General features: G+C 35.1%; 1 protein-coding gene across 1 annotated transcript in view; it reads right to left on the bottom strand.

The window, feature by feature from the left end:
• Positions 1-26,981, bottom strand: part of LOC110445626 (serine incorporator 5-like) — a 42,180-nt gene that overhangs the window by 14,033 nt on the left and 1,166 nt on the right. Inside the window, exon 2 of the mRNA XM_021490322.1 lies at positions 25,292-25,459. Coding sequence (XP_021345997.1) covers positions 25,292-25,459 — 168 coding nt within the window. The remainder of the gene's footprint in view (positions 1-25,291; positions 25,460-26,981) is intronic.

The following is a 26,981-nucleotide window of genomic DNA, read 5'->3' as shown; positions in this document are numbered from 1 at the left end:
AAAATATCAAACTCTATGGCACCTATAGTAACTACAGGCTGCCCAGGAATTGGTGATGGATCATGATGGACTTAGTGTATGGAGCGTATAACCTATCCATCAAAACAGCAGGCACTTCTGTAGATACTAGCAGGTTTTTTTTGTACAAATTGTAAAATTTTAAAATATAAAAAAAAATAATCTTGCGCAGCCTTTGAAATGATCGCTTTGCAAAATGTTTATAATTGTATTTTTATATAATTGGAAAAAAAAATCTCTTCAAGCAGTCACCACTATTCTCTAATTAAAGAAAATAGATTGAAGAAAATACAGCAAGGATTTTTACATTGTAGTTTTATCTATTAACACACTGTATTGCACATAACAAAAAAACACCAAGGTTCATTGATTTTCTTTTTCTTGTGAGTATTTAGAGTATGTAGTCTAATCTGACCTTCCCATTCACAAATCATGAGGGAGCTGAATTTGTGTTACTGTTCACAGTTGTTTTGCTGTGTGGTGTTTTATGGTGATTGGGCAGGGGAAACACAATCAAGTTATAAATCCATTTACAGTCAAAATGACCTTGATCGTTTGACACAGTCAGTACAGCACTGAGGAGGAAACACCCACTCTTATATCCTTTGACAGAGAAATGTGTCCAAAATCTAATGGTTGGATCTAGTGACAAATTATAAAGGCTAAACATGTGGGAGGCTTGTACCAGGCATAGACTTATATAGCTGGTGATGAGTATCCTACAGCAAAACAGCTTAATTGGGCATCAACACACTTAGGCTAGCACTGGCGACCATGTTGGGCCTTCGACAAAATAGACTTGGAATTGACACAATAGTTTAAGTGCACTGGTGACCATATTCCTACAGCAAAACGACTCAGGCATCAACGCATTGGCTAGCACTGGTGACCATATTGGGTCTACAACAAAATTGCCTTGGAATTGACACAATAGATTAAGAGCACTGGTGACGATATTCCTACAGCAAAATGACCTTGGTGTAAACACCATATGGCTAGCACTGGGGACCATATTCCTACAGCAAATGACCTTGATTTAAACACCATGGCTAGGACTGGTGACCATATTCCTACAGCAAAACGACCTTGATTTAAGCAACATGGCTAGCACTGGTGACCATATTCCTACAACAAAATGACCTTGGTTTAAACACCATCGCTAGCACTGGTGACCATATTCCTACAGCAAAATGACCTTGGTTTAAACACCATGGCTAGCACTGGTGACCATATTACTACAGCAAAATGACCTTGGTTTAAACACAATGCATGGCTAGCACTAGTACTGGTGACCATATTCCTACAGCAAAATGACCTTGGTGTAAACACCATATGGCTAGCATTGGTGACCATATTCCTACAGCAAATGACCTTGATTTAAACACCATGGCTAGTACTGGTGACCATATTCCTACAGCAAAACGACCTTGATTTAAACAACATGGCTAGCACTGGTGACCATATTCCTACAACAAAATGACCTTGATTTAAACACCATCGCGAGCACTGGTGACCATATTCCTACAGCAAAATGACCTTGGTTTAAACACCATGGCTAGCACTGGTGACCATATTACTACAGCAAAATGACCTTGGTTTAAACATAATGCATGGCTAGCACTAGTACTGGTGACCATATTCCTACAGCAAAATGACCTTGGTTTAAACACCATGGCTAGCACTGTAGGCATGAATACAAAATCCAGCACAGTGACCATGTCTGATCTTCAACAAAATGACCTATGTTGAAAGTTTGCGTGAAAATGATGGACACAATAGCTAAGGTGAGCTGTTGACCAAAAAGATCTACACAGTACCACTGTAGGCCTGGATACAAAAGCTAGCTCTGGTGACCATAATCCAGCCACAAAAAGACCAATGTACAATATAGGGCATGGACACAACCGTCTAAGAGCATGCATTGGTAACCATTCTCTTACAGCAAAATTATCCTGGCAAAGGCCAAAATATAGCTTTTGCTCAATAGTTTGACTTTTAATAAGTACTTGCCTGGTAATAAATTGTAGCAATTTCTGGAAATTAAAACATTTTACAGAGATACTGTATACATTTTATATATATGATATGCAGAAGGTAAAATTCTATGATAAAACTCAGTGTTCTCTCTGTTCCCTGGTCACTAAATTCCATAGGTAAAATACAATTTGAATTCACTATAAGATTTGTTTTGGTTTGTTTGCGTTTTATGTCCTATTAACAGCTATGGTCATTTAAGGACATGCCAGATTTTGGTGGTGGAGGAAAGCCAGAGTTCCCGGAGAAAAACCACCAACCTAGTGCCAGTACCTGGCTACTGCCCCACATAGGCCTCAAACCCGCGACCCAGTGGTGGAGGGCTAGTGGTAGCAGAATGTCAGACGCCTTAACCATTTGGCCACCGAGGCCCTCCAATATAAGAATATTCAAAGGTTGTACAAGTATTGCATAATTATTGTATTAAAACTGTATCTTGCATCCAATAAAACTATTCCATCCTGAATTTGAATTTTACGAGAGCTGTGTTGTCTATACAGGTATTATGTTGCATACTGCTCGTGTGTGGGATCACATAGCACAGTAACACGCAAGTCAACCAAACAGAAAAACATATTATGTAATTACTGGGTATATTAACCATATTGTCTAAGAACCACATTTATTGTATTAGGATTGCATGTGGCAGACAAAAGAACACTCTGATATCTGCCTGTACATTATGTATAAGTGATCTATTACAAGTTCTAGGGAATAACTTAAGGATCCCCATACCACTGTCAAAACAAACTAATCGCATCAGAAACCATTTTTTCTCCAGCATGATTTGATAAATCATTTCTGAAAGGAAACCATACCTTGCAGGACTGTTGTCAATAAATAAGTAATATGAAATTAACACAAGAGGCCCAAGGGCCTTAGCGGTCACCTGAGTTAAATCATAGGTACTGGAAGCTTTATTTTATTGTTTAGATTTGATGTGGAAATCATCATGTAAACTAATTGAAATACAATACTTGTCATGTCATCAAAGGATAAGAATTTTGAAATATTGGTAAATGTTCCCTTTGGGGCCCCGCACTAGCCCCTGGGGATGGGGCAGGAATTTACAATGTAATACCCTCATCCACCAAAGATGATTCTGACCAAGTTTGAATAATTTTCTGCTGAAAATGGATAAAATATACCCAAAAGTGTTATTTCCCAATATAAACTATAGTAAACTTAACCCCCTCCCCAAGGGGGAACACATGGCTCAGGGTTCCTGAAATTGACAATTTCAATACAGCTCCTGATGATCTTTCTATCCATGCACTGAAATTGACTGTAGTACCTCTGAGTATGGAGAAAAAGATTTTTTGAAATATTGGTAAATTTTCACTTTGGGGCCCACCCTGGCCCCTAGGGTTGGGGTATACATCCAAATTTTACATGTTAAAACCATCTTCCTCCAAGTAAGAATAATTTCCTACAGAAATTGTCAAAATATAGTGTTGTTTCCCTATATAAACTATAGTAAACTTTACCCCCTCCCCAAGGGAGAATGGATAGCTTGGGGGCCCTTAAATTTACAATTTAAATAAAGCCCTTGATGATCTTTCCATCCATGCAGAGATAATGACTGTAGTACATCTGAGTCCGGAGAAGAAGATTTTTGAAATATTGATTAATTTTCCCTTTGGGGCCCCCCCTGGCCCCAGGGGTTGGGGTAGGAATCCCAATTTTACAATTTTGTAGCCTCATCTACCAAGGATGATTCTGACCAAGGTTGAAAAAATTCCATCCACTGGTTCTTGAGAAGAAGTTGAAAAAGTAAAAAGTGTATTCACACGACGACGGACGGACAGACGGACAGACGGAAAGTGATCGGAATAGGTCACTTGAGCAAAGCTCAGGTGACCTAAAAATATAATCAACAACTGTGTTCTGAGTGTAAAAATCAATTCTAACTGAGTGAGCTATCAGGTCAGCAGAACAGTCCTGGACCAATGAAGTACAGTTACATGCAAACCAGAATTAAGGGGAGATAACTGTATATAAGAAAAATTCGCAGTGCATGCAGTGGGATAGGAATCCTTAAATAAAATCTACCTCAACATAAAACAAAACGTAAGCGGCAATTTCAAGCAAAGCAATTATCCTGAGTTACATAATTTTCCTAACTTTATCATACAACTAGAAGTGGTTAGATACACTCAATCACTAGGTAGTTCTGAAATATGATATTTCATAAAATGCAGACTTAATTATTCCATTATCCTGGCTCTTTGTTGTAAATTGCATTTACAGGAAAACAAAGATAGATCTGAATCAGATTATATCGACAAAGCATCCAGGTTGTGTAAAGAGTAAACGCTCCATAGAAACAAGCCTGAATATTGATCGCTGATGCCAATTCCCTGAAGGATGGAACTCCTAATTGCTACACAACATCCCAACGACTCGAGTGGACTGTATATTACATCAATATATGTATACATATATCATTAGATAGCCAAATCATTTCCATCATAAAGCAAACACGTACTTCACTATTAGTTGTGCTGTATTTCTTGACGAGACTATAGAAACAGAACATCTGTATTTGAAAACTGCATCACTATTTATTGATTATGTGTTAGTGACACTATCTGCTGATTTACGAGAACACAAAACACTCTTTCATTGCATTTGTTTACCTAAATACTATATGCTTAGTCTGGATTTAAGCTTGACCAATAGTATTGCCATGAAGCCTATATATACTCAAAGCATGTTATATGTGGAGTGAAAAACCTGTTCTACAATATACACCATGAGTAAACGGACGAACACTATAGTTGTCTGTTCATGGGACGGATCTGCTATGTTTTCCTTAATGTTTTTAACATGCAACTCATCAGGACAATTGTATCAACATTATGATATACAGCCGCACTGCTTAAATTATTCTGTTTAAAAGCCAAACATGAAATACATGTAACTGCATCCCAGGATCACAGCATAAATACGTAACAACATAATGCGCACTAGCGCATTATGATTTGTTTGCTTGCAAATCTGTATCATTCAAATAGATCATAAATACCATACAAAAACAGTTCAATACTTATATTTACGTTTTCTCTGCCTTTTATGTTCTTTTTTCACTTATAATTTATATTTAAAATTAAAAATGCCCGCCTTATAGACAGTCCACACAATTTCGTTCAATAGTTTGAACAGCGTATTGTCACGTGCTGATATGCAAACAAAGTAGTACTTTGAAATTTTAACAAACACTTCAATTTTATTCAACAATTCAGTATCAATACAATTGCATATGATATGTTTATAGGGGGATTTAAGTTTATCAATAGAACTCTGAGCTGAAAGTTAGATTTGAAATTGTTTAGATTTTTCCCCGGAACAAATTTCGCGCATGAACAAATACAGTGAACACCGTAAATCTGACCTTGCCCTCCACGAGGGAGTTATTTTTGGAAGTTAATTCAAACTTTTCTCTTTGCTCATTTTGTGAAGCATCCAGGCGTGAATTTATTTGTTGATTGTTTGGGAACCTGACAACAGCTGGTAGATTCTGTAACAGACTCGTTATTTGACATGTCGTCAGAAACTGAGGAACTGTGGATGTGAGACACGTGAAACTGATAGCGTTTTAAGTGAGTGATCTTGCGACGGAGCACAAGTTCGTTACAAATGTCTGAAATGTGTATGTGTGCTGTGACTCACATCAGTAGGTCTGTAACATATGTGTCAGTAGGTCTATAGAATATGTGTATTTCAGACATTTGTAACGAACCCCTGTTGATCAGTGCAGTGTAACAGACGATATTTCTGATAAATTGCATGAGCGTTAAAATTGTTTCCATTGCCGGCATTGGTGATTTCAACCGATGTGCATTTTGTACGATATTGCAGACCTTGGTCTTGTTTTCGTTGGAATAAAAGTGTTTTTAATTTTATTTTTTATTTTGCACATAAATTTACAATGACATTGTCAAATATCACAATGCCCAGCGATATTTCAGCAGCCGTCATGTTTAAATATATTGGATATTGTAGTTCCGGTCAGTGTTGTATTAATACGCTAAGAATTGTGTCTCGTGATGCATGGTAATTTAAGTCCCATCAACGACACAGCTTTCAAAGAGGCTATATAGTGACAATGCCATGCAAATGTAAATATTGTACAATTAAACACACACTAATACATTCATTTTATAACGCATTATGGCCGAGATAATTTAAGAGTTAATTTCACTGCTTATACATCTGTATGTGTGCCATGTTAGCTAATTCTTGAGTCTTGCATTAAAAACATAAAAATATATAACCCCAGTAAAGACTTACAGATTTACAGAAATTTGCATGATTTTAGAATTACAGTAAATATTGATGTTAAAGGTTTTTCTACATTGTATAATTGCATCGACAGCAAGTATTTTATTAGGGCAACTTATAGGTTATTTTGTGAACATTATGTATATAACGTTAACTTGGTATTTATATCAGCTTATAGGTATTTTTATGAACATTATGTATATAACGTTAACTTGGCATTTATATCACCTTATAGGTATTTTTGTGAACAATATGTATATAATGTTAACTTGGTATTTATATCACCTTATAGGAATTTTTATGAACATTATGTATATAACGTTAACTTGGGATTTATATCACCTTATAGGTTATTTTTGTGAACATTATATATATAACGTTAACTTGGTATTTATATCAGCTTATAGGTATTTTTATGAACATTATGTATATAACATTAACTTGGTATTTATATCACCTAATAGGTTATTTTTGTGAACATTATGTATATAACGTTAATTTGGTATTTATATCACCTTATAGGTATTTTTGTGATCATTATGTATATAACATTAACTTGGTATTTATATCACCTAATAGGTTATTTTTGTGAACATTATGTATATAACGTTACCTTGGTATTTATATCACCTTATAGGTATTTTTATGAACATTACGTATATAACGTTAACTTGGTATTTATATCAGCTTATAGGTATTTTTATGAACATTATGTATATAACGTTAACTTGGCATTTATATCACCTTATAGGTATTTTTGTGAACAATATGTATATAATGTTAACTTGGTATTTATATCACCTTATAGGTTATTTTCGTGAACATTGTATATATAACGTTAACTTGGTATTTATATCACCTTATAGGCCTTATAGGTATTTTTGTGAACATTATGTGTATAACGTTAACTTGGTATTTATATCACCTTATAGGTATTTTAGTGAACATTATGTATATAACATTAACTTGGTCTTTATATCACCTTATAGGTATTTTTGTGACCATTATGTATATAACGTTAACTTGGTATTTATATCATAGGTTATTTTGTGAACATTATGTATATAACGTTAACTTGGTATTTTTTTCACCTTATAGGTATTTTTGTGAACATTATATAACGTTAACTTGGTATTTATACCACCTTATAGGTATTTTTGTGAACATTATATAACGTTAACTTGGTATTTATATCATAGGTTATTTTGTGAACATTATGTATATAACGTTAACTTGGCATTTATATCACCTTATAGGTATTTTTGTGATCATTATGTATATAACATTAACTTGGTATTTATATCACCTTATAGGTATTTTTGTTAACATTATGTATATAACGTTAACTTGGTATTTTTTTCACCTTATAGGTATTTTTGTGAACATTATGAATATAACGTTAACTTGGTATTTATATCACCTTATAGGAATTTTTATGAACATTATGTATATAACGTTAACTTGGCATTTATATCACCTTATAGGTATTTTTGTGACCATTATGTATATAACGTTAACTTGGTATTTATAGCACCTTATAGGTATTTTTTGTGAACATTATGTATAAAACGTTAACTTGGTATTTATAGCACCTTATAGGTATTTTTTGTGAACATTATGTATAAAACGTTAACTTGGTATTTATAGCACCTTATAGGTATTTTTTGTGAACATTATGTATAAAACGTTAACTTGGTATTTATATCACCTTATAGGGTATTTTTGTGAACATTATATATATAACGTTAACTTGGTATTTATATCACCTTATATGTATTTTTGTGAACATTATGTATATAACGTTAACTTGGCATTTATATCACCTTATAGGTATTTTTGTGAATATTATGTATATAACGGTAGCTTGGTATTTATAGCACCTTATAGGTATTTTTTGTGAACATTATGTATAAAACGTTAACTTGGTATTTATATCACCTTATAGGGTATTTTTGTGAACATTATATATATAACGTTAACTTGGTATTTATATCACCTTATAGGTATTTTTATGAACATTATGTATATAACATTAACTTGGTCTTTATATCACCTTATAGGTATTTTTGTGACCATTATGTATATAACGTTAACTTGGTATTTTTTTCACCTTATAGGTATTTTTGTGAACATTATATAACGTTAACTTGGTATTTATATCACCTTATAGGGTATTTTTGTGAACATTATATATATAACGTTAACTTGGTATTTATATCATAGGTTATTTTGTGAACATTATGTATATAACGTTAACTTGGTATTTATATCACCTTATATGTATTTTTGTGAACATTATGTATATAACGTTACCTTGGTATTTATATCACCTTATAGGTATTTTTATGAACATTATGTATATAACATTAACTTGGTATTTATATCACCTAATAGGTTATTTTTGTGAACATTATGTATATAACGTTACCTTGGTATTTATATCACCTTATAGGTATTTTTATGAACATTACGTATATAACGTTAACTTGGTATTTATATCATAGGTTATTTTGTGAACATTATGTATATAACGTTAACTTGGTATTTATATCGCCTTATAGGTATTTTTGTGAACATTATGTGTATAACGTTAACTTGGTATTTATATCACCTTATATGTATTTTTGTGAACATTATGTATATAACGTTAATTTGGTATTTATATCACCTTATAGGTATTTTTATGAACATTACGTATATAACGTTAACTTGGTATTTATATCACCTTATAGGTTGTTTTTGTGAACATTATATAACGTTAACTTGGTATTTATACCACCTTATAGGTATTTTTGTGAACATTATATAACGTTAACTTGGTATTTATATCACCTTATAGGTTATTTTTGTGAACATTATATATATAACGTTAACTTGGTATTTATATCACCTTATAGGTATTTTTATGAACATTATGTATATAACGTTAACTTGGTATTTATATCACCTTATAGGTATTTTTGTGAACATTATGTATATAACGTTAACTTGGTATTTATATCACCTGAGTGGGCTACCGGTGATTTCTATGTACTATAACTGTTGTTCCTGTAATGTTTACCTAGCATGAGCTCAAGTATTCTACTTAGTGTTGAAGTAGCAGTGAAATTAGCCTAAAGATTTACTGTTTGTTTCCTAAATTGATAATTATAAGGAAGCATTTAGACGATTCAGGACTTCTGTTTATTTTAATGTAGCGGTATATTTGACACAGAGTTCTGAATATTACGGTTTGCTCTAGACAGAAAACTGCCATGCTGACTATTTAGAACAATACTAGGTTCTATTGCACTGGTATACGATGATTGCCACGAGACTACTCACAGTATATAACACTAGTATACATGTATATTTAACACTAGTACGTACTGTACATGTAAAACCTTGAATTTACTCATCATTAAACTACACAAAGAATTGTATTCAAAGAACATATTTGTTACAAAATATAATATCATTTCTTTTCCAAAGATTTTGAATTAAGTCTCTTGAGTGATGGATTTAAATCCCAAAGCCCTGATTGTACATACGAAACAGGATCTGTCTGTCCAATAATATCAGCATTGATACCAAATGTACTGTATAAATATAGAACTAAACATATGTTTGTATTAAAAACAATTGTTCAGATTTGCTGTTGAGGTAATCAATTTCCGTCTGCATGCCTGATGTATAGAGTTATAGCTGTGAACGTGTCTGTTCATCGCTCTATAGTAGATAAATGGTAAGCTGCTCACCACTTCATGTCGGTCGATAATACAAAACAGATGTTTCTGCAAATCCACCTTAATATTTACATAAATGATTTTCATTATTTTTTGTTTCATATGAATACACAACACAGCACTATAAGAATGATTTTGTTTCCTATGAATACACAGCGCTAAGATGCAGCTGACAGGGACTAAGAGGTAACATATCAAATTCCTATGGCTGCACATCATCATAAATACATCACGTTACGTCAATATACTCCAGAGTCATTCAGCTGTACCACACTAACTTTTTTATTGCAGCTCAATTAAACATATTGTTCAATTTCTATTATGTTATAGATTCTTTATCTTTTTCATTTATAAACTATCAAAAGGTCAATATTTATCAAAGAGACCCAGTATATTCAAACACTGTACGCTATTATGTTATGGTAATTTTGATTGAATCCTTACAGCTTAAGGTCATAGGAGTGTATTGATAAACGGAAAAAGGAAGTACATCCCTAGTTGAAAATCCAATGTAGGGAGACAGTATCACAATTTTCCGCATATTCTAATGTTTATTATTATACCTTCTGTTAAAATCTCGTAATCTGATTGGTTGAGAAAGATGTGAACATTTCCAATGTTACTTGCTCGTTTTACAAAGATAAATAAGACAGGGTGTTATTCCAAAAAATATCACATGCGCCAAACGTATGCATGTACGGTTCGTCCCAGTGCCAGGGTGTTATTCCAAAAATTGTTACATGCGCCAAACGTATGCGTGCATGGTTCGTCCCAGTGCCAGGGTGTTATCAAATCACATTCATGGTTGGTTCATTCGACAACTGTTGAGATGAAGTCTTGGTTTATGTCAAATCAACACAAGGACCTTTAAAAATGGTGAAGTGGTGAAACACCTAAACATGACACTCGGTATAATAAAATAAAAATCACATTCATGAGAGGGCGATATTGCATATTTTCACCCCTCGGAAAGCATTGTTGACCTCGGCTTCGCCTCGGTNGATATATTACCGCGATTTATATAATATTAAACTGATGAATATTGTATGTTTATTATTGACAGAACAGTGTGTTCTCTCATTATTAAAGTATTTAAAAGCATTCCAGGCATTAATTCAGTTTTTTTTTTATCAATGAGTCACATGTGCCCATTTTTCTGTACTTCAGGAAACCGGCTAGCTATGTCACTACTGTGAAGTTTTTCAAGAAAGATAACTCTTACCTGCAATTACTATGTGTATATGGTTTTATTATAAAATGTCAATTTTTAATCGTTTATAGATAATTAATTTTACACAATTTCAGCATGTATTAAATTGATATACATTATAATGCAATACTAATCTATGTCAGTATCATTTTTATTGACATTATTTTGGCAAAAATTGTGACTTTCATTTTCCACCCTCAAAATTCACTCCCTTTTACATAAATTTCCATTTTAAATCCTTAAAATTCTGACAACCTATATTTTTTTTGTGGAAGAAAATTATCTTTACTTCAAAGCAGTATAACTACAAAATTTGAAGAAATTCTTCTGAGAAATGGTGACACAATCCTATTACCTTAAGCTAGAATCCTTAAGTCCATCTATGCTTTAAAAAACCTGCAAGAGGCCTATCAGACCTAGTAACAATTACTGAAGAATGATTGTACTGAGAAAGGAGGAGAAAAAAATAAAAGTAGTAGCACTACATGTGAGACCAGTCTCCATTTCACCTTGCTTACTGGTAAAAAAACCACATGACCAATATTCATTAATGAGATCCATCAGTTTGGTATGAATGATAAGTGCTGAGTTAGTGCCTTTTGTTTTCAACACAAACAGTGATTGAAAACTTATTTCAGAGATTTTGAAAAAAGTCTGTTTCCTTTGTCAAGCAAAGAGTGCAAAATCACTTTGTATTTGACCGAAAAAAGGAAACGGATGTTTTTGCAAGCTTGCAAAATTAGTTTTCAATCATGGTTTGTGTCGAAAACAAATTGAGCATTTATCATGGTACAAAGTTTTATATAGTTGTAAATGTCATTTCAGGATTTTAATAAATTGCATCCCTATAAGGACCTTAACAACTTTAGGTTAATGTCACTTATACAAAGGGCCGGTTTCCAAAACGGCCCCTTCTCTGATTCAAATTTCCTGTTGGTGGTGCATTGCCCATGCTGTTGTGGTCACAAATCTATAAAGTATAAAGATTTAGGTCACTTGGTTTGTTTTTTATGGCTCCTCAAAGTTGTACCTTTCAGAAGCTGTCTAAGTGTTGATAAAATGTGCATGTTATGTAAAATATTAATGAAAATCTAATCAAATGATGGTCACCGTAAAGAATACATTCATGGCATGATTGTGACAAAAAATCATGTTTCCATCGCGCCATTTGGCTGTTTTATGGAAGAAACAATCTCAAAAATGCCATTTTCGATGATAACATTTTAGACACAAAAACTGTGTTTTTTAGAGAATACACCCTTTTATGGGCGTTGGATGCAAACCAATTTTTATCCTATTAAACAGTACGTAATATGCTATTGATGAGAGGAAAAATCATCAAAATGTAAGTGGTGGAACATTTTCAAATGTTGGGTTGAATTAGCCTATGGTTGAATTGCCGATTTTCGACTTTCTTTAGATAATTAACAAAAAAACGAGAGTATTTGCTCGGTATGTTGAGAATATGTACACAGATATGAAAAAAAGTGAGAGAAACACTTTTTCATAAAAAAAATCCAAGATGGCTACTTCACAAGTCCCCGTGGTTGAAGACATTGGCTGACAAATAGACAGAACAACAAACAAAACGTGTTCCTTATGATTTTGGTTGGTTTTCGCATTTACGGGAGTGTTCATAGCTACGGGCGATTGTATAATACCTATATTTATAAGTTTGGTTAGTCACATGGTAACGGGGATCTTTCATATCGAGCCCCAAACATACTTTCGACATATGCACTCCGTTGCCGCATGGAAAACTATTTCAAGTTTTGTCGGAATTTCTTTACCTGTGGTTGTAATGGTCGAGGGTTTTCCAGCGTCCTGTAATACCCAAGGTAGTACAAGATACTGGAGATGTGCGCACACATTCCCATCGTTCTCTCTCCAACTGGGCACTGGCAGTAGTAGTCCTTTATTGGGGCCTCAACATCGGGTGAAACGGTGAACCGTATCCAAACGTTATATTTCGTTTGGCTTTTGTGTCGAGAATGTATTTGACATCGGAGAAGGTCTGGGGAGTGCTGGTAAAGCCACACCTCATAGTCTCCGTCATCACTTAAATGTTCGGCGATGTAACCAGGAGCCAGAGATATCTGATACGTTCCACACGTAATGGTTCTCAAGTAATCAAGATCGAGACGGGGAAACAGTACGGAAGATGCATCCATCTTGACAAACTCGGACCTTGCCCGTCTAGATAGATCCGGATCTGTCTTGACTCTCTGAGCTAAACCATTCGGTGTTGTCAAACGGTCCTTCATACGTTCAGCCATTAGCCTATCTTTGGCATCTCTCTCTGGAGATCTCTGGTAGATCGGTCCTCTAATACCATTCAGACAGGCTGTGACGGTTCGAAGCAAAGCCTCGATGACATTGATAAAGCTGTTAGACACCAATTGCGTTCGGAAGAACGTCCAGTGTTTCAGACGACCATGATAGGATTCCACAATCCACCTCGATTTGGTGATAGTTCTGTCAAGATTTGCTTGGACGTCAGAATGTTGACTTTGACCGGGTTTCAGGTATGACGGCATGCTAGCATTGAGGCCAGAGGCTTCGAGAACTGGTAGGACATCTCTAAAACCTCGGTCAACGACAACGTTGTCGTCTGGTTGTAGCCAAGTAACTAGCTTGTCCATGACTTTTTTTGTAATTGTAGCATCATTTTCGCTGCCAGTGAATGGTCCTACTGTGTCCAGAATGTAGCCATCTGGTAAGGCGATGCTCATGAATTTGAGATAGTTTCTCTTCTTCTGGCCACAGTAGGACATTCTCTGGAGCTTGTGGTCGGAGCTTTTCTGGATATAAATATAGGTGCCATCTAATATGGCAGTGGCTTTATCTCCAAAAAATGCTTCTGAAAAGACAGTATTGTGCCCGAGCAACTGTTCTCTTGTCAAGTGATCCGGACCTAGAAATTGTGGGACTATCGATGTGTCTAATGCCTGTACTATGGAGTGGAAAGTTTTGGACACACTTGACTTGGAAATTCCAAAAAGAGAAGAACACTGACTCCAGGAAATGTCGGTTTTCAGTTTTACCCAGAACAGTAATAGAGCATCGTGTGTAGTCTTGGTATATATACCAGATGAAAGATATGGGGAACAGTGCGAGTGGATTTCGAGGAACTGATCTTTGGACCAACCTGTCCAGGCCATGCATGCCGAGTCATCAAGAGAAGAAAAGCTTATTGTAAACGCAGACTGGTTCTGTGAAAGGACGTGCGACACCTCTAGGAGGTCATTAATGATTTCGGACGATTTTGATGGTAACTGAGATTCCAAGGAACCTCTACCATCAAGGACAACCTCTGTAGACGGATCTAAGTCGTTACCAATAAGGTGAATGGAGCAGACGCGGGATGAGGTGGGACACCACAGTTTGTGTGAATAGATCAGGTGATGTCTTGCACGTTTTGGTAAGACTGATGATTTTGTTCCATTTCTTGCAAAGGTAACAAGACAGAGACAGCATTTTTTGTGTGAAGATGATCCATTCAAAAGATCATGAAGGGTCAGCAACGGCAGGATATGGGACGGGGAGTCGTCTTCTTCCTCTATTTCCTGGTTCTGCTCGGGTTCAGGTTCAGGCTGATTTTTGTTCCGAAGATACTTCATGTAGCACTTCTGGCAAATAAGTGCTTGTTCCTTTGCTGACATCAATCCTTGTTGCACCAGCGTATCTAGGAGCCATTTATATTGTGGACTATTTACATTGCGTGCACTTCTGTTCTTATTGCCACTACGTTTCTTGAAGTATACTTGACACCCTTCTCCAACACATTTACCCTCCATCTTGAAACAATAACGATTGGTTTATGAAGCGTCGATAAAGTAACAAAATAGCAAGCCACCGATGATTGCTGTAAACAGCTAATACTTAGTAGTTTGGTACAATTATGCGAAAATGTGTGATAAATAACGAACAACTAATTACACAAAATAACAAGACAATATAATAAATCACATTCAATACCTCCAAGAAGCGCAGAATTGATTGATTACTTAGAACAAAATAAAGTATTTCATATGGATAATCTATCTATTCGATGTGGCGTGGTCGGCAGGCACAAAGAAAGTGAGACAAGTCAGGGTCCCAACCCTGACAGAGCCACAACGCTTTGGAGATGGGACAATAAAACAAGGAAAGTGAGACAAGAATAGCTAGCGTCGAGTCAATGATTCCGTAAACGTATAGACAAAGACAAGAAGATACGGATAAATGTACAAGGCCACACGATCAGAAAATTCAGAAGAGGACAACTTGAGATAGAACAGTATTCATGTATCAGGGTGTCCTCAGTGTAAATCTTTATATCGATACTGTTTATTTAGTCGTTACACATCATAAAACTGTCATGAAAATATCCGCTCTGATATTCAATATAAAAGTTTGTATATAATAAGCTATATAATAGGGTTTCAGACAAGGTTGTTACTCATTTCCCCTTTTCTTTCAATTTACAACCACATTCAGGCGGCGATATGAGAACGTTCCACCACATGGAATTAGCTGATTTTTGGTACACATATGAAACAAGTAAAGCTCTATCCGATTTTCTGATGGAAATTTGCATCCAAAACTATATAACGGGAGAAAATTGCAATTTTATGGCATTTTTCTTCATAATTGTGTCTCTGCAAGTGCATTTTCATCCGAGAATTTTTTTTTTTATGTTTTATGAATAAACACGATGTTTTGGAAATATTTATCAAAAGAAATTTATACTATGTTGCGAATTACAATTTCGAGATAACCTTCTTTTATTTACGAACTTATGTCTTTGATGCTGAAATTGACAACTTTATAAAAATACATTTTCACTGAAATTATGAAATCTGGGTGTCGGAAAGGTGTAAAATTATTCTTCGGAAAAGAAAAAAACAGTAGTTGAGCTAGATAAGAAATTATACGGGGGCAGGCTCCTATGGAGAATTAACATTACTGGAAACAGGCCCTTTGATAATTCCCTATTCTCGCTAGCAACAGAAAGCATCATGAACCTATAGCTAGGCCTTACAGTTCTTGAGAATAAGTCATTTAAATTTTTAACAATTTTGACCTCTATGAATTTGAATAAAGCTCTAGGTCATTCATTCAAAATGCATCTCGGATAACCTTCTATCTCAGGTATACGTATCTTTCTACAGTTGATCAGGAACTCTGATCCTGGGATCATGTTTAGTTTAGACTAGGTCAAGACTGATTTCACCCTTTAATTGAAAATAAAAGATTCTATGCATCATGGGTATTCAATCATATCCTGGTGATCGAGGCACTAAACCAGAAATTAAACTATTAATTTGAGATTTACGTGAAATGAATTATTCACCGACAGAAATACTTTCAAATATTACGTCCCCTGCTTATCATGTCACATGCACATGAACATGTCCTTGACCCTTTTTACGCTCAGTTCCAGACACGAGTTTCCATAGTAGATACATGTATTACTAAATCCTTACTAAATTTCAGCAGAAATTTGTACCGAAATTTGTAAGAAAATATCTACATCATTCCAATATTTTGAATTTACTGGATAAAACTGATGTTATCATTATTACATGAGCCTGGCATTAATATCAGTAACCAAAGTAGAGCCAGAAGTCCGACCTAAAGCATTATTACAGTTGTACTTTCACCACATGCAGACAAATGCCATTAGACATGTATACATGTTTCTAGGGAGGTGTTCATGCACCTACAGTACAGGTACATTACATATATGTATGTAGATTCTTACACCAATGACATTATACAAATGCATTGCGTCAGATTTAACACATAAGGTCACCCAGAAATTGAGGAAATTAACAGTTAAGGTTTCAAAGTCGAAATGTAAATGTATCGTTTTACAGAGCTCGGCAAACAATATATTTGCACAGTAAAAGTTCAGGCTAAGCGACAAGTTGATATAAATTACAAGTGTTAACAGTCATGCTAACCTATAATGTTATTGCTGCCAATCGTATAAAGCTTCAAATATCAAAGGTCTATATAATGTTCAGGATCTATCAGAAAAAGTACAAACGTGAAAGTAAGATGGGAGAGCTTCAAAGAGCACAGTGCTAATTGAAGTAAGTGATTTATAAGCAGGCTGCAAGTAAAACAGTTATTGCTGGGTAATTACTCAGGAAAAACTTGGCTGGCCTAAATAGCTCTCATTATTACTACAGAGTTCAATGGAACAGTGTATGGAGCGGCTGAGGGTCTCAGACCAGCTTAATTGGTTCTACAGCCCTATTAGCACAGCATGGGTCTATAACATATATATAAGTAGCTAGTTTGATATACCAGTGTTTGTATGGAGTTTTCGGATTATCTACATCTTCAATCTTGATATCAAGTTTTTGGTTGTTATCACCATTTCAAACCACAACATACATAAGCATTTTAGTGACTACCTAAATTTTATGGTCAGTCTTGGACCTAAACCATTAACACTAAGATATTGGCAAAAGGCAAGGTATTTGGAAAGATGGCACTGTCATAGACTAAAATTTAAGCTACTAGTATCTGTTTCAAATTAAATCAAAATCAGAGCTTGGCTCACCTAGTTTTAGTATCTGTAATAAATCCTACCTTTATATAGAGCAATTTCTGCTAGCATAGGGCATGTTTGCTGAGCTTGAAAAACTATTAATAAACAAGCTGGATTTATCATCCCTCTCCCCCACCCCCTGGTATTAATGAACATTGCAAACTTTTCCACACTTGGGTTGGGAGCAAGCAGGATGATGAAGACTATTGTATGACAAACCTTATCACATGATGTTACACCATGTGAAGCATGAACAACTTTGATTATATAGCGTGTGCACAACTGTGTGTAGTTGTGTGATAACTATCGTCTTTGACATGTATTAAGGGATGGCTTGCCGAATAGATATGATTATAGCATGTGCACAACTGTGTGTATTTGTGTGATAAATATCGTCTTTGACATGTATTAATATAGGGATGGCTTGCCAAATAGATATGATTACAGCGTGAGCACAACTGTGTGTAGTTGTGCGATAAATATCGTCTTTGACATGTATAAATATAGGGATGGCTTGCTAAATAGATATGATTATAGCGTGTGCACAACTGTGTGTAGTTGTGCGATAACTACTGTCTTTGACATATATAGGGATGGCTTGCCAAATAGATATGATTATAGCGTGTGCACAACTGTGTGTAGTTGTGCGATAACTATCGTCTTTGACATGTATTAATATATATAGGGATGGCTTGCCAAATAGATATGATTATAGCGTGTGCACAACTGTGTGTAGTTGTGTGATAACTACCGTCTTTGACATATATAGGGATGGCTTGCCAAATAGATATGAGATTATAGCGTGTGCACAACTGTGTGTAGTTGTGTGATAACTATCGTCTTTGACATGTATTAATATAGGGATGGCTTTAATTGCCAAATAGATATGATTATATAGCGTGTGCACAACTGTGTGTAGTTGTGTGATAAATATCGTCTTTGACATGTATTAATATAGGGATGGCTTGCCAAATAGATATGATTATAGCGTGCGCACAACTGTGTGTAGTTGTGCGATAAATATCATCTTTGACATGTATTACAAGAGGCCCAGTGGGCCTGCATCGCTCACCTGGTATTAATCTAACACTTGTAATCTTAAAGTGGACTAAAATACAGCTACAGGCAGAATATCAGTGTTTGATTCATAAGAACCAATTAAAATATTCAAACATATGACGCCTGTGACCTTGAATGTTGAACAAGGACATTAGGTTGAAAGTGGGTCAAGGTTATTCATTTGGACAAATTTGGTAGTCCTTCATCTCAGCATGCTACAGGCCCAATATCAGTACCCTGGGCCTTTTGGTTATTGAGAAGTGGTTTGAAGATTTTACGACATTTGACCCCTGTCAACTTGAGAGTTGGCCAATGTCATTCATTTGAACAAACTTGGTAGCCCTTCATCCCAGCATGCTACAAGCCCAATATCAGTACCCCAGGCCATTTGGTTATTGAGAAGTCGTTTGAGGATTTTAACATATTTGACCCCTGTGACCTTGAAAGTGGATCAAGGTCATTCATTTGAACAAACTTGGTAGTTCTTTATCCCAACATGCTACAGGCCCAACTTCAGTACCCTGGGCCTTGGTTATTCAGAAGAAGTTTTTTGAAGATTTTACGGCATTTGACCCATGTGACCTTGAAAGTTGGTCAAGGTCATTCATTGGAACAAACTTGGTAGTTCTTTATCCCAACATGCTATAGGCCCAACTTCAGTACCCTGGGCCTTGGTTATTCAGAAGAAGTTTTTTGAAGATTTTACGACATTTGTCCCCTGTCAACTTGAGAGTTGGCCAATGTCATTCATTTGAACAACTTGGTAGCCCTTCATCCCAGCATGCTACAGGCCAAATATCAGTACCCCGGACCTTTTGGTTATTGGGAAGAAGTCGTTTGAAGACTTCTATCACACCCAGTATCAACCCTCAACTAATATCAGCCCTCGGGCCTTCGGTCCTTGGGCTGATATTGCAGTCTCGGGTTGATACTGGATGTGATATGGAAAAAGGCATGTATTATTCTCTATATACAATGTATAAACATACAAGTTCTGTACCGGATAAGTACAGTTCCGTTATTGATAGGTCTTACAGTCCTTATAATAATGGGGAACATACATTGAAGAATAAGGTATTTAAAGTACAAAATATACTGATCAAATATAAAAGACATATATGATGTACCGTATTTTACCATTACCTTCCGGATTTTTTTATTCCGTAACATAGGTGCGTATTTTATCGCATAACAGGGCAATCGATTGTTAAATCCCCCAGTTGTGTGCACTATGTGTGGACGATGTGTGGACGATGTGTGGACCGTACACGATGTATGGATTTTTTGGTGAATTGTGCAATCACACAAATATGAGGCAATTGATAAAAATCATTATTTATATCAGTTCAGTCTTTCACAAATTAAAGCAAAGTGTTGCAAGGCAATCCATAGTCCCCCACCGGTAATGATTTCTATATTTAAAACAGTACACTTAAATGTCAGGAAGCATAGGTCAAGTGAGGTCATAGTGACCGACTCTTTGCATTCCGTCATCCCAAGATGTCCTTGTACACCAAATCTGGATATACTCATGGTGAAATAGTATAGTAGATATGCCCTGGACAAACATTTTCAAAAGCAAAGTTCAAAGGTCAAGTCATAGGTCACAGTGACCTAATTCTTACAGTGCACTCTGTCATCCCAAGATGTCCTTATACACCAAATCTGGTTATTCTAGGTGAAATAGTATAGAAGATATGCCCCGGACAAACATTTTCAAAAGTGGAGGTCAAAGGTCAAATCATTGGTCACAGTGACCTAATTCTTACACTCTGCACTCTGTCAACCCAAGATGTTATTGTACACCAAATCTGGTTACTCTAGGTGAAATCGTATAGAAGATATGTCCCAGACAAACTTCTTGGATGGAAGGATGGACTGAGTGAAAACCTATAGTCCTATAGTCCCTACCCCCCCCCCCCCCCCCCCCCCNGATATTTTATTTTATTTTTATTCCAGTCCTTGTCATTGAGTCTGAATTTTGAATCACCAGACCAGCCCTAAAGTGCTCTTTTCAATGAACATGTTTTAATTGTCTTGCAAAGAGCAATTACCCTTCTGCTCATGGATATACAGAACCATAAATATTGTAAATATTGTTTATATAACTTTATACAACTAAAAATATGTACAGTAAATACTTATAACATGTAGATATCTTGTATGTTCAAATCACTGTATATATGTGCATAAACGATGTACATGCACTGATACCTAACCATTAATTATATTTTGGTGTGTCTGGCTTGTTGCTAAGAGATTTTGACTGCCAGTAGTTTTCACCCAACAGGAAAGATTTTTTTAACAATTCACTGTTTTATATTTTAAATTAACGCATAGTTGATGTTCGTAACATGTTTATGCTATCAGTTAATTATTCAGGTTTTCTTTTGTAGCATTATGGCAGAACTTATAAACCCAAACTACAGAAACCAACAGGAACCATGGGTGTGAGGGAGTCTTGAAGTAATTTGTAAATAATGTTTCCAGTCTATACCAATCCTTTGATATAAATTATGGGCACAAATAACAGAGGAAGTTGCCACGTACTAATATATTTATATATACACACAGTGTGTTTCTCCCTGGTCTTCAAATGCTCAGAGTCCATGTTTAAACTTCAACAGACAGGAACATTGAATACATCAGATCTAGCGCTGCTTTCCATCATGCTTATAATTTTAAAGACTTTTAGGTCAAACTGTTCCCAAACATCATACAAATCTGAATTCCATAGATCACAGTTTTCATTCCATAGATCACAGATTAGTAACTCAATTTTTGAGACAGTACAGACAAAATCTTCATTCCACCGTACCATTTCCCCCCGGAGGAATTATGAGTGAAGGATGGATCTCCAGAGAAATACTGTGATGGCATGTAATTATTTTATTGGTTAGCCTATCATATTGATTACATATTGCCTAACTGTTGTTACACTGGACCCATAGTTTAAAATAAAAGCCATTACTGTCAGTATTGATCACGAAATAATCTTAAATTCCCAAGGTATCGGCTGCAATACTGCTGTGACCATGTTTTTATTTCAGTAGCAAGTTAGCATATGTGCTTAAAAAGGTTCACCATGACAGTCCATTGAAGGAAACATGTGTTACAGACATGCAATACTGCCGCTAGGACAGGTTATCCTTAGTTTGACTGGTCAAAATACATTACATAACAAGAGTAGGTGTACTCTGCTCTATCTTCATATAAGTTCATACATCTACAAATATATTATAGGCTGCAGTGCTTTTAAAGGGGTGGATCATTTTAAAACTATTCTCAGTGATTTTACTAATGGATAAGTTTCCTATACTATATATATAATCAAAAGGCACCGGGTTCCAATCTCATATTTGAGGTTCTATTGTGAAAAAGGAAATTATACTGAATTATAATAAATATTTCTTCAGTGTGTATAACTCTTTATGCTGAACAAATTGGAACTCTCCTTTGATGGAGATTCAATACAGATTACTGGGTCTCTCAACCTTTAACGTTACTTTGTGACCTCAATGGGAATATACCTGTATAGAGGTACAATTTTTGTCACACCTGGGCACTAAACATAAGCAATATCACACCTTAACAATATGACAGGGGGTGCAGTATTTATTACATCCAGCTCACAGTCGAACAGTCAACCTGCCACTTACAAGCATACATAGGTTTATCTTTATGGATAATATAAGGACACGTGACAGAGATATAGCTAGCCCAAAGTTTTATAAATTCTAACACTTCATTCTTGCATCCTCATGAAGTTAGGCCCATAAAACCAGTTTCGGTTCATACAACAGGATGTATTTTGATAAAATAATGATATCATTTTCAAAACAATCATTTTCCACTAGGTATCTAACCTGAGGTAGTGTGATAATGTATTACTAATGATAAAGTATATATAGGCCCCATTGTGTACCATCATACACAACAACCCTAGGTCTGAATTCCTCTGATTAATACAGGTGCTGATTTGTTTAAAAATCAATGGTTTAAATAGGTTACCAATTAACTATCCTGGCTTTGCACAGTCACAGAGCAATTTGAGATGAAATAGATGATTGACCTCTATGACCTTCATTACAATCCATCACTACATTGTAGTCCTCATAAGGATGCAGAGTACAGTAAATATAATATAACTGCAAGACCATGACTTGACTGATTGATATATGCTCTGAACAGCCAATCAACATAAATAGGTCATATATAGGACTGAATGATTTATAAACTGGATAATGGTTGGTTTTATAGTGACAAAGCAAGTAACAAAAGAACAATTATTCAAAACTTGTCCGTTTTAAAATAGATAAATTTACATATAATTGGGTGGTAGTAGGCCTTTCAAGTAGTGTCATATATGTATACACCAGGGAATATAGCCAAATTACATCCATTACTAAATTCTTTATTGTTTTCAGTTTGCTTTATATGTTCGCACATATTTCATTTCCGAAATTTATCTCTAATAAATATTCTCATTCAATAATGTTAAAATACATGCATGTACACATGTATATCTTACTATTGTATTTACAGATCTATGTTATCAAAGGTTTTATTTTATTAACTTTAAGATCTACACATACATATGAATACTTATTAAATTAAGGTAGCGCCAACCCTTGTATGAGTTTTAGGTGGGTACATCAGTTTGGGACTTTGCTCTGAGAATGGATACTGCAGGGTTTGAAGGGTGATTGGTAGTGAATATGTAAATTATTAGGGGAGAACAGCTCAGATATTCTTTAGCGAGTCTTCATCCTTGCTAAACTGTAAAAACTTGTCAGCCAAATAAATCCCAACTAATATTATTTTTTATGCACAATACATGTACATGCATATTAGCCATCTAAACATCCATTTTAAAGCTTCTAAATCCAACATACCCTAAATTAATTACCTTGTTTTGAGATAACACAAGGGTTACCGACAGAAGAAAGTGTGGAACCAAGTTCAATGTCTTTTATTAATGAAGTATGGAATGTTTAATGGACGGAGACTGAAAACCTCCGAGTCCATGTTTTGATACAGGTTTCTGCCCTGACAGGTCGCTCTGTCCTTCTATTTGACACCCGTCACTACACATGAAGTAAGGTGGGGATGGACTGTTTAACAAAGCAGCAATTATTCTCCCTGAATATGAGGGGGCGAGTGTTATAATTAGCTTACATTTCCTGTGCTATGACATAAGTACAGTTTTACAATACAGCCATTGTTTTATGTGTGAGAGGTTCCACTTTTAGTATAGTCATTGTACTAAATAGAGGATGTCTATATTGGTGATGTACAGCAGTGTGTCATATGTATATCAAACACACAATATATGTAGCATGTGTAAATCTGTACAGCATTAAACACACACTTTTTCTGATGTAAATTATATATTTTAAGAACTGTAAATATGTGAAAATGTTTTGTAACTTCATTTATTTTGCAAAGAAATTTGGAAACATTTGTCAGAGCAGGCTTCTGGTTGCTAACATTTATTGCATTATACTTTGCACATGTAGTACTAAATAACAGAAACATGATCAATGATTACACAGCCAATGTAATGAATTGGTACCGATTCATGTGGATGATGGACCTTATAGCCTACAACTCATTCAAGGATTGTTTAAATGATAGATTGATAAAAAGTAACTGGCTCATGATCATGTAACTTACAGTAATGGAGGAACCCTAAGAAATAACGGATTCTCAAGACAAAAAAGTACATGAAAAGTTAAGTAATTCTGAAAAAAATCAAAGGCACTCATTTTATATCCTCTTTTGGCATGTGCAGCAGTGTCTGATCTCAGGCCTACACTAATTATTAATTATACCTTTTCTCATTAACCTGTATATGTAAACTTGCTAAGATTGAGGCAATGACATTAAGGTCATAATTGGTCAAATACTTGTTAAACCAGTTAATTAATTGTATGTCATTTATTAATTTTTCACACTATTTTAAAATGTCCATCAAAATCAGTGTTATTGAGAAGCAGAACATATGATATTGGAGATTGAAATGTTTAAATTTGGCGATCTAGTCTGATGTCAACCCACCAAAAATAACCAAATTAAAGCATTGAAGCTCCGCTTCATAAACCCATTATACTGTAAGTTATGGAATATTACAAGAATTCACTTGATAATTTTGAAACTAAATCTGTACTACCATCTGAAATACAGACAGACATTCCTTTAGCTGTGCAGGTTAGGTATACAGTTGTAACTATAGTCCTGGCCACTTGCAGTTGTAGATAGGCTTTGATTATATTAGCATATATATACCTGTGTATTTATAAGTGTAACTGTTATACAATGTATATATATTATATTACATTTGCACAGGCTAACTGAGAACTATTGAAAAGTACCAGACAATTTATTAATCAAAAGACGATTATAAACCCAACTCACATTATCAATGACAAAGTTCTGGATCTGTGGGGAGAGCATGAGGCAGGCGATGATGAATCCTGTCACTAGGTAGATTGAGTACATGATGCGGGTTCCAGTTGACTCCGTGACAGGCGGACATTTCTGGCAACAGAGCCCACAAGATGCTGGCCCAAACCAGCATTTCAGCTATAATAAAAAAAAATCAGTGTCATGAGATCAAAAACATGAGATTTCACCAACACACAAATGTAGTAGCTCATAATTAGAGAAGCTGGAAAACGAGGACAGGCTAAATTGAGGAAGAAAATAAAAAATACAGCACATTTTTTTCTTGAAAATAACAGCAAGTTGTGAACACCTCATTCATATCGCAACCCACAACGGAATGATTTCTGCTTGAAAAATCTATAGAATGTAATTCACACTACAATTATCCTCTTGCTACTATACCACAACAATTAGTCTTTAATTTTAACTGAACAGTTAGATTGCAAACATTTCCTTTACAATTAAAACTTAATCAATCACAGTGTCCTAATTACCTCCATTACTTGCCCATGAAATATATTGGCGCCTGTCCATTTTTGGTATTTATAGAATACAATAAATTTTATGACACGTTTACAGTCGGAAGTAATGAAATGTATTGAGGAAAATATTACAATTATTTTCTTAAAGATTTTTCTACTCAACTTTTTTCACCACTATGAACATTCACTCACTAAAACAGAAACTCATTCACAAAGCTTTTTGTTCTTTTCATCTAACAGAACAAGAATGAACAACTGAATCTGAGAACAACTAATTACATTGAAAAACAACTATTATATAGAATCTATATAGGTTGATAAGGATATCTTTTGGACAACATCTTCTTAAATATCAATACATTTATGTTGTCTTTTTCGAACCCTGTAATAACTGGTACATATAGGTTTGGGCAGTGCTTGTAGAATAGCCAGATCTATATATACCTATAACCATGTGACATTCACCTGATTTTGGTAAGCATATGATGAGAAGTTGTGGCATACACATGAACAAATCATATCAGAAGTTTATCTTTTCTGTGAGCATGCATGTTTCTCTATCAAAAAGGTAATTAAAGTTAAAGGGGTTATTTTTCTTTAGGTATGAAAGTTAAGTAGTGTGACTGTGAACATAATTATTTGTGCCACAGTTATTGAATATTGCCAGCAGTCAGCCAGTGTTCATGATAATAATAACAATTTGAGGTTCTTATATGCTGCTTTATCACAACCTAGTTGGTAGGTCGTCTCAAAGCAGTTCACAAATCATTATCCATGGTTATATAGGGCCTTTGCAACCAGCCAATATCTTTCTCAACTCCCTGGGGGAGAATACAGTCGGTGCTGCCATTTCGGCGCTCACAGCTAGCTATAGCATTCAACAATTCTAGCACTGCCCAACCACATACTTATTTACAGCTGAGTAGACTAGTGGAACAAGCGGAGTAAAGTATCTTGCTTTTAGAGATACAACGCAGTGCCGTGACTCGAACCTGCAACCCTTCGGTCACTAGCCCGCTAGACTACCGTGCCTCCAACTTAAACAGGACTTCCATGATTCTGCAAGTAGTACGCAATGGTGTCATAGTATAACCCTCGATCTACTTCTACAACTATCATTCACCCCTCCCCAACAATAAAGGTCAAATGTCAATCAATCTTAGCTACTTTTTATATGT

The sequence above is a fragment of the Mizuhopecten yessoensis genome, unplaced genomic scaffold, assembly GCF_002113885.1.
Source record: "Mizuhopecten yessoensis strain PY_sf001 unplaced genomic scaffold, ASM211388v2 scaffold2329, whole genome shotgun sequence".
In the NCBI taxonomy this organism is placed as follows: domain Eukaryota; kingdom Metazoa; phylum Mollusca; class Bivalvia; order Pectinida; family Pectinidae; genus Mizuhopecten; species Mizuhopecten yessoensis.
Note: the sequence above shows the minus strand (reverse complement) of the source record. Positions and strands in the feature narration are given on the sequence as shown.